General features: G+C 37.4%; 1 protein-coding gene across 1 annotated transcript in view; it reads right to left on the bottom strand.

Annotated features, from left to right (window-relative positions):
- Positions 1 to 1395: 1395 nt before the first annotated feature.
- stag2a (STAG2 cohesin complex component a) overlaps positions 1396 to 14069 on the bottom strand; it is a 23887-nt gene continuing 11213 nt past the window's right edge. The window contains exons 17-34 of the mRNA XM_073814805.1: positions 13985 to 14067; positions 13666 to 13755; positions 13364 to 13567; positions 13194 to 13264; positions 12875 to 12962; positions 12705 to 12785; positions 12530 to 12622; positions 12281 to 12452; positions 9059 to 9186; positions 8876 to 8977; positions 8657 to 8805; positions 8365 to 8493; positions 6395 to 6597; positions 6001 to 6271; positions 5823 to 5915; positions 5383 to 5509; positions 4432 to 4509; positions 1396 to 2687 (exon numbers count right to left, since the gene is read on the bottom strand). Of these exons, the coding sequence (XP_073670906.1) occupies positions 2664 to 2687; positions 4432 to 4509; positions 5383 to 5509; positions 5823 to 5915; positions 6001 to 6271; positions 6395 to 6597; positions 8365 to 8493; positions 8657 to 8805; positions 8876 to 8977; positions 9059 to 9186; positions 12281 to 12452; positions 12530 to 12622; positions 12705 to 12785; positions 12875 to 12962; positions 13194 to 13264; positions 13364 to 13567; positions 13666 to 13755; positions 13985 to 14067 (2186 nt within the window). The 3' untranslated portion in view covers positions 1396 to 2663. The remainder of the gene's footprint in view (positions 2688 to 4431; positions 4510 to 5382; positions 5510 to 5822; positions 5916 to 6000; positions 6272 to 6394; positions 6598 to 8364; positions 8494 to 8656; positions 8806 to 8875; positions 8978 to 9058; positions 9187 to 12280; positions 12453 to 12529; positions 12623 to 12704; positions 12786 to 12874; positions 12963 to 13193; positions 13265 to 13363; positions 13568 to 13665; positions 13756 to 13984; positions 14068 to 14069) is intronic.

Below are 14069 nucleotides of genomic sequence, written 5' to 3'. Positions count from 1 at the left end.
AAAGAAATGTGCACATTTTAGCACTTCAGCAGGTTTTTATTGTCCCTGACATTTAAAAAATATATTCAACCGCTGTGCACTCAGCATAATTAATAGCCTATTAACAACTTTTAGCAGGCTTGTACTAATCTGCGCACTTGTCTTTGGGAAAGTGGTTTGCAAAAACCCACAAAGAATGATTTGTTCACACCCTATAGGAGATTCTCACATTAAATTTTTTTTTTTTTTTTAAATATCAAGTGAGACTCATGCTAGGGTTTAAAGCCTTAAACTTATACATTTAATGCATTTACAATAGCCTTATTTTGTGACAAGTATCCATTGACCTCTGCTGGACAGATTTAGTGTGAATGAAGGCTTTGATTAGACCGCTGTTAAACACTGAGCTCCTTGTTCATGACCCAGAAAATCTGACCGCTACCTGCATGACTCAGATACAAAGACAACCCAATCACAAGGCATTTTGTGTATAGTCAAGAAATATTTCATTTATTTATTCCTGTTCATGGACACAATTTTTCTTTGAAAGTCTTTTTCGTGTCACTCAGCACGAATTTCTATATTGTTTTTCATGTGCCCGATCATGACTATTCTTTATTTGTGTCATTTTATGTATTGCTTTCTCTTTATTTCTATTTTTGTTTACCATTGTCACTTTAGGTTAAAAGGACTTTGTTACATTTCAGACATCCTAACCTAAACTCCAATCTTATGCAACAATAGTTTAAAAATCTAAAGAATTACATAAAATGACATTCTACCCCATACCCCAAGTGACAATGGCTAAAAAAAAGAAAATATAAAAAAATAAAAACACGAAAAAGAAAGTTGTGTTCGTGGCCACAAAAAATAATACATAGAAATTTGTGCTGAGTGACAAAGAAAAAACATTCATGTTCAATGGGGAAAAAGTGTCCATAAATGCAAATAAATAAAAAATCAAATATTTTGTGACTACACCATGAAATGCCTTAAAATAGGGTTGGTAAAGATCAATGTCAATACAGAGCCGATAGTCCGGCTATGAGTCCATCTAGCCAACATAAACTCGAATTTGCCTACATGTTGTTTTTTTGCAAGAATAATTCCATCATGTATGAAAAGTGATTACAAGGTGTTTAATTCCATTTATGTTTGGGCTATGGTTAGACATGCATCAAACTTTCACTGACAGCCCAAATTTTGCCTTGTTTTTGCCTAGACTTCTGGACTGTTTGTACAGCTATTAGACGTTTTTTAAACACAAAATTGCTTTACTTTGCAGTTGAAGCTCCAAACCGAGGCTTTTTTCTGGAAGCTGCCAACTTATCAGCATTGGTTAAATCATGACATGAGGGTTTATTTTCATCTAATAATATTAATGAACATAGAATGAAACAATGGACATCTTGTAAATAGAATAAAAACATCTTAGATTTATGTACAGCCTGATACATTAAAATACATACACTCAGATGCTTTCTGAAATAAGAAGACATTGTAGAAGTGTGGCAAACTATCAAATATGTGTGAAAAACATATAAAGACATGTTCCATTCCAACCCTAAACAAAAGCTCCCTGAAGAAATGCATTTAAACAGGCATATAATCATCATGGTAACATTTATCAAGATTTTTTTAACCATTATTACAGTCACTTCGAATAAGCTGTTCATGATTTCAACTACACAAACCCTCTAAACAACCCACAACCTGAATCCAAACTTCAATGAACTACACAAAGGGTAAAGATCAAAGAATCGTTTCACAGTGGAGCTTTTCCAAATTGCAAGTTAATAAATCAGTGATTCTCTCAGGACAGATGTAGCTTAAATGAAACAGTAGGTTGGATACCAAACGTAAAGACTTTAAGTTAAATATAAAATCAGTAACGATTCACATTACATTACACATGTTGTGTAAAACAAATTAATATATATTTATATATAATTATATATTTTTTAATGAGATATAACAATATATTATAATAGCTAACTCTAATCTTAAAAAATAAGTAGAGATATTCTGCCGAAAATAAGATGCCCTCCTTCAGAAATAAATCTAAAACCTGAAATTAAAAGACAAGCTTATAACATCATTAATTTAACTGATTTATCTAGGGGGCAGGTTTTGAAGTTTGAACCAATCAGCAAAAATGCTTTGAGCACTGAGGACCACTAGAAACGAACAAATAAAAAAATTAAACACACAAAATCAGTCATCACACAAAATAGGAGTGAGGAATATTATCACAATATAAGGTTTAACCTACTTCAGTGAAGCAAAAAAGATAGATTAAAAAAAAGGGAGAGAAATACTGAACAGCCAGAGACACTGCAAGTCTAAACCTTTTAAGGAAAGTTATAAATTTAGATTTAAATCACACATTATAAAGTCAATTTACAACTGATTGTCTTTACAAAATTGCCTAAAAATCAAAACTCCTCTAGGAGTTACAAAAACAGCTATTTTAAACGTCCATTAAAAAAATGAGCATGAATACATAAGAAGTCTGATCTCGTGCTCTAAATCTTTGTCTCTTTTATGTACAGATGGAAATCAATGGTGTGTTTTCAGAAGCGTAAGATACACAGCATCGTCATGTGCACTCTGAGTCCATGGAGTGAAATCAGAAGAGGAGAAAAACGCCATTTAAAAGTCAATGTGGTTCTGATCCTCCCGGTTCAAAACATGGAAACATTAAGAACCTGTTAAACAAGACATATTGTAAGAAAAAATTATGAGGAAATTGATTAAGAAGTTTATTGTTGTAGCAGTGACAAAGCACATGTAGTACTTTGGGTTCACCGAAGTAATTGAACCTTGAACAAATTCAGTCTTTAAACTTTATGCAGTTTAATTTAAACCTGTTTAACCCTGTTTAAAATGTAAACCAAAAATAACAAATGGAAGTGACCACTCTTTCTTCCTATGCCCTAACAGTCACCAAAGGTGTGCTTAACCCAGCGTTTCTCAAAATGTGGGGCGGGCCCCACTGGTGGGGAATAGTAGAAACATTACAAGTGGGGCGTGACAAACGGGAGAATATTTGGTCATTTTTGTGCCCAGCTCTATTAATTCCTTTATTTATTGACCATACATTCAAAACAACATTTATAATATAAGCCTAACTTAAAACATCAGACTGTAAAGAAAATGTCACGTGGAAACATAGCCTACAAGAATGAATTAACTATTTCCCCGCCATTGATGAGTTAACTCGTCAATTAAGAGAAAAAACTTTCCTGCCAATGACGAGAATTTCCGGCAATCCACAATATCGTTATTATCTACCGCAACTTATACAACCCGGAAGCAGATCAAAAATTTTGTGTTTTTGAAGAAACCTACCCATATTTGACAGGTGATAAGAAGAGAACCAATCAAGGTAGGATTAAACTTTTTTTTTTTAAAGCAGGGAGTCTGTTCTTTCATTTGATATATTGTACATGTTTATATATTTAAAGAAGAACATTTTCTGGAATGCAATAAACTTTTGTGAAAATCATGAAAAGTGCTGGCGCTGGCTGGCTAATTTTTTAAAAAACACTGGTGGGAAATGAGTTATAAGGTTGTTTAAAAGATAACAATGGATACGTTTGTGACACTGAATGAACAGAAAACCGGAGATTCGGCACCAGCAGAGAAAACCAAGATGGACAGTGGACCTAATAAACCAAAAAGCCAGCCGAAAAGAAAGCATAATGACTTTTGTCAGAGACAAAATGCAAACACAGTTGCATTATTATTATTATTATTCACTTTTGAAAAAAGTCTTACTTTATAATAGATTTGCAAAAAAAAATTCTCTATTGAAACTATTTAATGATGTTATGTTTTAAAATATGATGTGGTTAAATCAATTTCAACAGTTCAACTTTAAGCCTACTTGACTACCATTTTATTGGGGCGACTGGGGACAGGTGGGGCCCAGAACCCTTCCTTACCTCCAAAGTGGGGAAGAATCACTTGCTTAAACAAATGATCAGAGCATATGATGTTTAAGCAGATGCCTTTTTATATTACATTTCCCTCTGATCTATGTTGATTCCAGAAGTCTCTCTCTGCTTTCCAATAATAAAGAATGAAATAACACTTAGGTGTCATGCCCATATGGCTGAGACCAGACTAATTAAGTCTTTTTTTGTGGAATGAGCTCTGTTCTATAACTCTCAGGAAGTGGAGTTGGCTTTGAGGCAGACTGCAATTTCTTCAATATGAATTACTTTGTAACACGAGTACTGAAGTTGGAAGAAGTTTGTTCTGTGTTCTTTCACATGATTTCTTATCATACTCCTCTGTAGAACAAACAGTATGGGACAATACATACTAAAGAATACAAATTTAACGGTGGGATGTAATGAAATCTCTTACCTCTAAAAATGACCAATAGCAACATTGATGGCTACATAAACAATGGATTAATAAATGGATAGATCAATGAATGCTTACCGAATCATCCATGATGGAGGAAGGGTCAAAGTAGTCCGGTTTCAGCTCTGATCTCTCCCTGCGATTTTTGGATGGTGGCTAAAGAAGAAAAAAATGGGCAAAATTAAAAACAGAGCATTATGGTGCTTTTCTATTGCAAAGTACCCCACGGTTTGGGTCAGGTCGGGTCAGCTCACCTCACTTTGGCTTGGTTAGCTTTCCATCAAGTTTAGTAACACTTAGCAGTGGGAGGGATTATAGGCGTGTCGTTATATTTGCACTGCTTACTGCTGTGACATCATACAAGTGAGAGTGTCGTTGTACATTCCCATACATTCATTTATTTCTCAGTCTGCCACAAAATTAAAATTGACCACCACAAATTGATGTTTGCACATAGCGTTTATCACTACCCCGGTCTCACATGACAGTTTCTGTACAAACACCCGTGGCGTCGGCCGACACGCTCCGCTGAGCCTCATTTAAATTGCATTTAAGCAAATATGCGGACGTTTGTGTCACGACTGTGCCGCCACAAACTACAAGTCTAGAAAAAAACTGTTATGTTGTTCCTGATTCAGAACCTGTGGATGCTTTTCATCGCTAAAAGGAAGTTTGGGAACTTACATCAAACCACAGATGACAAAATGTTTTCCTTCGAGCATAAAGGTAAAGGTAATCTTTTACATAATAGCGATGACGCTGGTAGTGACGATTCTCTCAGACCAATCAGTGATCTACAATGTTTTAGCGTCACGTTTTGGTATCAGCTCGGGTCACTTGGAACCCTGACCGAGGTAGTCCTAAAAAAAGTATCGGGTACTACGTACTGCACCCAGTGGAAAAGCCCCCAAAAGTAAGCTGTTCCGACCCAACCTAAACAAAACCGTGGGGTACTAAGCAATGGAAAAGCACCATTACACTGCAGTGTTTCATGTAGGCTATGCTTTGCAGCATTCTGTTGTTTCTTACCAGATCGATGTCCATGGTGTCAAAGTCCATGCCTTCATTAAGGTCATCCAGTCTCTCCTCCGATGACATCATCACATCCTCAACAATTGGTTCCTCATCATCCTCCATTAACCCACTGCCACGGCGACTGACCAACAAGTAAAAAACAAAAAGCATTAAATCGCACCTGCAAGTACACACACATCTTTGAATACATACAGCTTTCTTTGAGTATGAGGAGCTCAGATGCTAAACGGCTGCTTTGTCAAAAATTAGATAATGATATTAAAAGAATCCTCTCTGCATGTATTCCTTCAAATATGTTTAATTCTGGCCATTCAGTTTGTTGGCAGAATCCATTAAGAATCTAATAATAAATGCTCATTTTCAAGAAAACACCTGAGACACACTTAGCGGGTTTTGCATCTGAGCTCTTCATTGATATTTATAATAGCTCTTACATGGTGTGCTGTATGTGCCCTCTCATCTTCCCATAATGCAGGTTTGCTCTGTCCTGCTGCTGTTTTTGGGCCATCATCCAAGCAACCTGAGAACTAACAACCCAATAGATTTGAAATCTATTTACTACGTGTATACATATTAGAGAGAGCGTGGCTATGCACGTGTTTTTGCGCTTACTTGTAGTCCATGTGTTGCTGCGGCTGCTGCAGGGCCTGCTGCTGCTGCAAGGCCTGCTGCTGCAGAGCCTGCTGCTGCTGCAAAGGGTGCTGCTGCGTTTCATTGTTCATGCTGTAAACACCCATGTACCCCTGCTCGGGGCGGGGCTTCTTAGGCTCCCGTAGGACAGTGGAGACGATGTGTGGCGATGACATCATCATAGGCGTGTGTGGGGCCACCTGTAAGCGACCTACCCAGGCGCTCACATCACTACTGCTGCAGCTGCTCTCCTCTGAGACAAAAAGAGAGAGTAACAGAGTAAATACTCTAAAAAAAAATCTAAATTATATAAATTATCTAAATTATAAAGAGTGCGCGCACACACACACACACACACACACACACACACACACACCTTCAGGCAGTTTTCTCTTGCTGGCAGTAGTTGATCTACTCTTGCGACTGCGGGCGGAGCTTCTGCTCATGCCGCTGATGACAGACAGCGTGTCATCATCGGCACCCGTCTGCAGAGAGTTTCGGTATGAGATGAGAGGCAACCAGCAGTCGTCCCTCTGCAGGGCCATTTGAAATGTCATGAACCGCTCCAGATACAGGTGCCTGATGGGAGTCAGGAGATCAAACATACAAGCTTCTAAAGAGAGGTGTACAATTTTAAGTTACTTTTGTATTTGATGTTGTATGCAGAATAAATCAACTGAGGAGAAAAAAGTGTTTAAAGTGTTTTATGGCTAGTTAAGAATTACCTAAAAAATAATGTAAATAAAGTAAATAATTATAATGAAAATCTATTCTAGGAGGCAAAGTTGACATTTTAGCAAAAAGACTTAATTTCTAAAACTGATGGATCCACATGTTTTTTTTAAAGACAATACACAGTCAATGGGTCTTATTCATGAAACATGAGCAGAACTTTTGTGTAAATAGTTCTAAAAGTCGTTCTGGCGTAAATTTGCGCATTCAATTTTTTTTTTCTTTTTTATGTTAGTTGGTATGAAATAAATTTACATCTGCTCACCACCTCATGTAAATGGTGCCTTAAAAACAATAAAGTTCTGTATTCTTTTAGACAAACGTATTAGACATTTTAATGAACTATGTATCATAATGACATGTCACGAGTTACTTTGTGCTGTTGTCTTTATTAATTTTTTTCGTCTTTAACTTTGGAAAAAACACACAGCTCGTCACTCGCTGTCCTTTTTTTACACAGCCATCCAATCACAGTAGAGAAGGGATGGGCCAAACACTACATTTACCAACCATCATACTTGCACAACTCAACAATGAAGAAGTTAATGTTACTTGGTAATGCATCTTTATATTAAGTAATATTGTTCAAAACAAGATACTAGTAATATGTTGTGGATATTCCAAATCACAGCAACAAATGCATTTCCGGAAAAACACCCATTGCTTCCAAAGCGCCACCATGCTGGTCGTTTTCAGAAGAGCACCAAGTACTTCAGCTTGCTTAGTTAACTTTCAAGAACTTTCCAGGTCCAATACCCCATCTGAATGTGTATATCAAATTCAACCAATGGTGAGGCTTAACCACAAAGACAGCGTGACGCGGGAGCCAGGAAGTATATTGCTATCTGAAATATTGCCAAAGACGGCGTTACAGAGATGCAGGAAGTATGGCAAGGGAGAAGCAGCACTTCGTTCCCTTCTCCGGGAACAACAGGTACATACGTAAGCCGAGACATTTTCATTTGTCAAACACAACTATGCAAAAAAGCATTTTGGTATGAATAAACATTTACTTACAGAAGATATAAGCATTTAAAGCCAACACGTTTTAGCACGTTTGCTTAAAAAGTTTAGAATATTATCCTACACTACAAAGGGAATAATATGGATTTTTTTCCAGAAAACATCTTGCATAAAATAGATTCAAGCACCTTCAATTACCTGTTTCTATGCATGTATATTTTCAAAAACTTCCCAGGGCCTTGAATGTTTCCCCCCAGGTTCAAAAACTTTCAAGGATGTCAAGGACCCGTGGGAACCCTGTGATAGGCATGTAGCCTATTAGTCTCTTATGCATGTATGCAATATAATGTAGTCCAGAGAATTACAGCATTCCTAGATATGTAATTTGCATAGCGGTAGTGCATAGGCGGGGATTATGATAATTGTGAATGAGTGTGCATGCACGCCCTGTTTACGAATTATTGGAATTCATTAACATACACACATTTTACCATAAAATCTGACTTTTACTAAGTATTTGTGGATCTGGAGGAGAGTTTTCTGAAAGATCGGTTTACGCGCAAATCACTTACACATTTACTCGTATATTTATGAATGTTTCATGAATAAGACCTAATGATCAGATACAGAAGGAGGGATTGTGTATCTTACACAGTCTTCTTGTCCTGCCGCAGTAGTTTGGAGGAAAACTCACAGAGGATGTCAAGGAACGCAAGGTTGAGAGGAGGGCCGCCCTCTCCCTGCGGACTCGGCTCTTTAAAGGCAAACTCTATTCCATCCCTGAAAGAACAAACACGCACTTCAGAATCTAAACAGTCTCTAATAATGAACCAAGCATTAACCAAAATCTAATGTCTTAAAATTTCCTGATTTCCTAAAATTCCTAGATTTACCCCGTTTTTTAAGACCATTTGAATCCTGCTGAGCGCATGTGTGTTCTTACTTATGTAGCATGGCGATGGCCTCTCTGGTTTTCAGCTGATCAAGTCCAAACGTGAGAGAGAAGCGTCTGGCAAGTTCTTTAATCCCACAGAATGCAGACGCGGAGCGATCGAAGTTGCATCCTAGATCACTCAGCATCTCATTAAACAGCTGAAACAAACACAGCTCAATTATTCTGTGTTACTGATGGATGCAATTTGTTTAAAGTGACAAGTCTTACCTGCTGCAGGCTGAGGATCAGAGTCTTGGCACACTGAATCTTGTCTATCTGACGCGCCTTACTCATGGTCTCCTTAATGATGTCCCCGTAATCGTTATAATACTATCACGGAGAGAAAGAAAAGGTCAAGGTAAACATCAAAGGACAAATGCAACTGTCTGTTAGTGACCGAGTAAAGCTTACCCTCATATACTGCTTGAAGACATCAGCTCCTATCTTCATCTCCACCACATTGTAGATAATTAGTTTGCAAAAGGCAGCAAGTAAATTCCTGCGTCTGTGGAGCGCTTCGATCTTACCGGCTTCATCATCTGCAACACAAGATAAAATAATTATCTTAAAATAGGATTATGAAACATATAGTTCTAGCTTTGAAATGTAATATTATGGATTAAAGGATGAGGTTGAGTTTACATTTGAAGAGTTCAGATGCAAAAGCCACTTAACGTCAAAAATTAGATCATGATATTGACCGAATTTTGTCAAGGCTAATTGTCTAAAGCAGTAATTCTCAAAGTGTGGTCCGCGGACCACTAGTGGTCCACCAAACACCCCCAGTGGTCCGCCAAAAGATGACCTAAACTAGGCAAGTGTTTATACAATAGTCACTTATTTAAGTAGATTTTTTAATAATGTAAAAATGGAGGAGTCAAAAGAAAAGATCAAGCGTCAACTGAAAGCAGCTAAAATCCACAGATCTATTAGTTTCGTAATGTACTAGTTTTTGTTTCATGTGTAAAATCCCTGTAATTTCAGTGATTTTGGACATTTAAGGGGAAAAGATTTTTTCAGCATTTTATTTTTACCATAGTTACAGCCAGGGTTCTAAATTAACTTTTTTGACCACCAGCCAAACAGCATTTCCACTAGCCAAATTTTTTCCGGTGAAAATAAGAGAAATTATGAGTGCCACTGAATGCAACAATGATTCATTTTTTCTTTCGCGTGCATGCGACAATCCTGACAAAACATGACAAAATTTTTGTGATGAAACATAAGCTTTCTTCAGTTCTCTGTCGATAGACATAAAGCTTTACTGGGGCACAGGCCCCCCCATTTTTTGAAAGCCTGCTGTGTGCAAGAAGTATGCAACACTTCTATACAATGTCCTTTGCTTAACCCACTATTCTACAGTGCAACAGGTACTGTGAAAGATAAATATGTATTTAAAAATATTTAAGTATAATCTTCATCATACCTAACGTTATTAACATGTTTGGAGGCATACATGGCATAAAATGTATGGTAATAATGACAGCAGAGAAATATTTTCTACATTATACAATGATAGCAATGATTAATAAATTATTTTTACAAGAATATTTTAAGAAACCAGTCATTTTATGACTGCTATACTAAATAATCTCAGTCATAGTTACTGCTACCTGTTATGTAAGTAAGTGTCCTAGAGTTAAATATTAGTAAACTAAATATTAATTTCATATCTGAAAACAGAACAGTATAACACATACATCTGTTGATTTTCTCAGCAACAATGCAATTCTATAGACTTGACAAGAGGTTTTCCTGAGTTTATCTCTAATGTTTGAGACCTGACAGGTTGAGGATGTAGTTTGTCTTAACTCCCTTAAACTCATCATCTCTCCTTTCTGCTTCCCTTACCCTGCTTTGCACAAAACATTTCTGATGTACATCTACAGAAGCCAATAATGATGGAGTCAAAATAAGATTAGCATTATTATTTAGAAACTTACTTCTCGTCATGTTTTTATCATTACTCATTCGCGTGGCGTCCCCTTTTGGATGCAGTTGCGCGCACGGATGAACGCAAAGGCGCGCGTGGAAATGGATACATGGTGCCCGCGTCAGTGCGACTGCTTCGTCGCTTTACAAGCGTAAATTGGGTAACTAAATTGCATATAGATCTGTTTATGCCGCTATTATCTTTGTGAAGAAATACACTAGTTAACTGCTAAAATTTAAACTTGAGATTTACACCTGGGCACGAAAGATTTACACTGGAGCACATGCCCCAGTAAAGGGGTGTGGCAACACCGCTGTCTTTTAGTCTATCCTCCCTGCTCTGCCCGTTCGTTCTCCTTCTTCCTTTAGTTTCCTGGTGGACGCGCTCAGTTCGTTTCCATGGTTTCTCACTCTGGTTTCGCTGCAAACTGCGCGCAGCCAATTTGTGTATTAAACATCATCACGTAGCATTACGGCACAGTGTTCATGGGAAATGTAGGAAGTAATCCCAAAGGGATAAATGACCGAGAACGGAGCTTTATGTATCTTGCATGCAATGCCTCATGTATCACCGGCCAAACTGGCTAGTAAGTTTTTATTAACACCCGCCAAAATGAATTTTAACCCGCATTTGGCGGGTGTTAATTTAGAACCCCGGTTACAACCATAGACTTCATATACCCACCACCTCAGTTTTAAACTAATGGCTCTTTGGAATGACATTAAGTGGGACCTAGGCTGTTATAGTATGTTTAATTTCAGTTTTTTTCAGATTTGCAGTTTGTTGTTCATATTAAGCTGCAACTCATTTTACATTTACTTTTTCTAATTAAATAAAATTCATACTGTATAATAATTTCTGAACATAGCATTGCATTTGTGTTTAAAAAATTCGTTTTTGACTTGAAACAGTTGCATATTAAACTTAAATTTAGCTTATCCTTCATATTTGGTTGTTTTTTGGGGGGCGTGTTAGAGTGGGATTCTGTTAAGTGGTCCTCAGAAAAAAAATGGAAGATAAAGTGGTCCTTGGGCTGAAAAAGTTTGAGAAACACTGGTCTAAAGTAACCTATCGCTGGGCTAACTATGATTAGCAATGTGGATTATTTTAAGAAACCATACAAAGGATGGCAAACACATCTATCGCTGTATGTTTCTTTAACATTTAAGCTAAACAATATCACTAAAGTTGGCGACTTTTCACCTACAAAACAGAAACTTGCTGATTTTTACTAGATTAAACCAACACCAAGGTACATATGCACAGCTTATTTTACTTGATATGAAGTGTGCACTGCAAACACAAGCATTATTTATGATCGTCTCCGTCCAGTCTGTACGCCATATTGTATTCAACCACAATTGTCTTCTTGATTTCTGTGAAGGAATGTCTGCCGGGATCCGAAAGTGCAGTTCCTTCTATTCCGGCAGTCAAAAACACAACAAGATGACATTTTAAGATGACATCAAGATGACATCAATTAAAGTTGTGATTAAACTTTAATTGATTTCATATAAATGCTCTCGATTTTGCGATGTTGTTTTTGGCAACTGTAAAAGGCTGGTTAGTGGAAGAATGGTTTAATCTGAATATTATTGCTTGTGTTTTCTTAATTTTATGGTAATCTGAACTTTAACTTTGCGTAGCAGGTTTGTTTGAGTGACCCATCATTGTTCTGTTTAAATGTTTTTGTTGATTACCTGCACTGCCGTCCTCATCCTGGTCAACAAACACATGATCAAGGATAAAGTTGAGAACCTCATTCTGTAAGGATGCATCTGGACTGTACACCAGCGGCTCTAAAGCGTCCCGTCCCGACGACACAATCTGATAACTGAAGATCAGGAGGGCATCACACAGAATGGTGAAGGCCTGCAACACACACACATAGTTAAGTTTCCCAGAATGCACTGTGGTAGAGAACATGGGGTCATGGCCTATGTTCCTACCTGTTCTTTCACAGCAGTGCTAATGCTGTTTAGGTAACTCTGACAAATCAGACAGAATGCTCTGACCTGTCTCCGCAAGAGCAGCAGATCGTCCTGAAAACAGAACAGGGGTCAACGACTAAAAACTCACAAACGTCTCACACATGCTGGGTCTCTGTATGCGTATGTGTTGTACCTTACTAGCATTGCCCTCCGAGACTTTCGCCAAGTGCCAGAGAATGACATAATGAGTGCATTGAAGTGCGTGGACCACAATCTATAAACATCAAAACAAAAAAAGGTAATGTGTCTAACAGGACAACAAACAAAACCTTCAGTAAGTTTCAAGAGGATAGATGTTAGCACCTGTTCAGGCATGTCCCCGTTTTGCAGACCAGAGTTCAAGAGTTTGTAGTTGCTGGTGAAAAGGTCCCATTTGGTGAGGTCATGGGCACTGCAGGAAGCACAAATGAAGTTATGAAGAAGGAACCATTTCTTGTCTAAGAGGGCAAAGCTTACAAAAACATAAATTCTAGTACACAGACTATGTGGACATCACAAGTAACCTCAAAGATTTTACTTTCAATCACTGTTTCATAAAAACTATACTTACACAACTTACACAAAAAATTATATCTTCCATGAGAAATGCTTTTATATTTAATTTGTTACTTCTATTTCTTACTTGTGGAAGGCTGTGATTCTCTTGAGTGTTGATAAAACTTGATAAGCATCATCTTCATCAGGCTCCTCCCCCTTATAGACATAAGTCAGTTTACTCATTATTATTGACAAAATCATAAGTAATTCACCCAAGCAAAAGAAAAGACTGCAAAACAACGCCAATGCACAGACCTCTTGCAGGAAATCCTCCAGCAGGCGGTTGAACTTGTCAATCTGTTCATCAAGCATCTGGCTGCGGACGATATCTACGCGATTATAGATGGTAAATTCCTCGTTGCAAAGTGCGTGGAACGTCACAGAACAAGCTTCCAAAACATCCGTTTCTGTGTGCTTCTCCACCACGTCACGGATCTGACGCAGCAAAGCATCCAGATGCTGCAGGACATCATCATGGTTATTAACAGTATAATAAAAAATGCATTAAAACAACAACATGAAGAATTTACTTTACTTATAAAAGCCAACATTATTACCTTCTCGAGCCGGCCAGTCGTATAGATCTCTAAATCAAAATACTGAGGGAACTGCAACAGATTTGTGACCTTTTCTGGGTCCACCGAATACTGACAGAGAGAAAAATCCATTCAGAAATTAGATGTACATCGGAATCACGTGACTAAAAAGGTAAAGTATTAAATTATAATGTGCTTTAAGAATATTCATATGCAGTGAACTCTGCAACATTAAAAGTCAACATTTATCTTGATATAAAACACTTTTTTTTTCAATTTAACATTCAACCAGAACCATTTACTTTAATCTACAGAGTCTGTCAGTATGAGAATGACTTACTTTAGCCAGTAATAGAGGCAGAGCCACAGCAAACGTTTCTGTGATCTTTGTTCGATCATCCAGCTGGGTTTTTTTCTCTTTAGCT

The sequence above is a fragment of the Paramisgurnus dabryanus genome, chromosome 5 (assembly GCF_030506205.2).
Source record: "Paramisgurnus dabryanus chromosome 5, PD_genome_1.1, whole genome shotgun sequence".
Taxonomy (NCBI): Eukaryota; Metazoa; Chordata; class Actinopteri; order Cypriniformes; family Cobitidae; genus Paramisgurnus; species Paramisgurnus dabryanus.
This window is presented reverse-complemented; position numbering and strand designations above follow the sequence as displayed.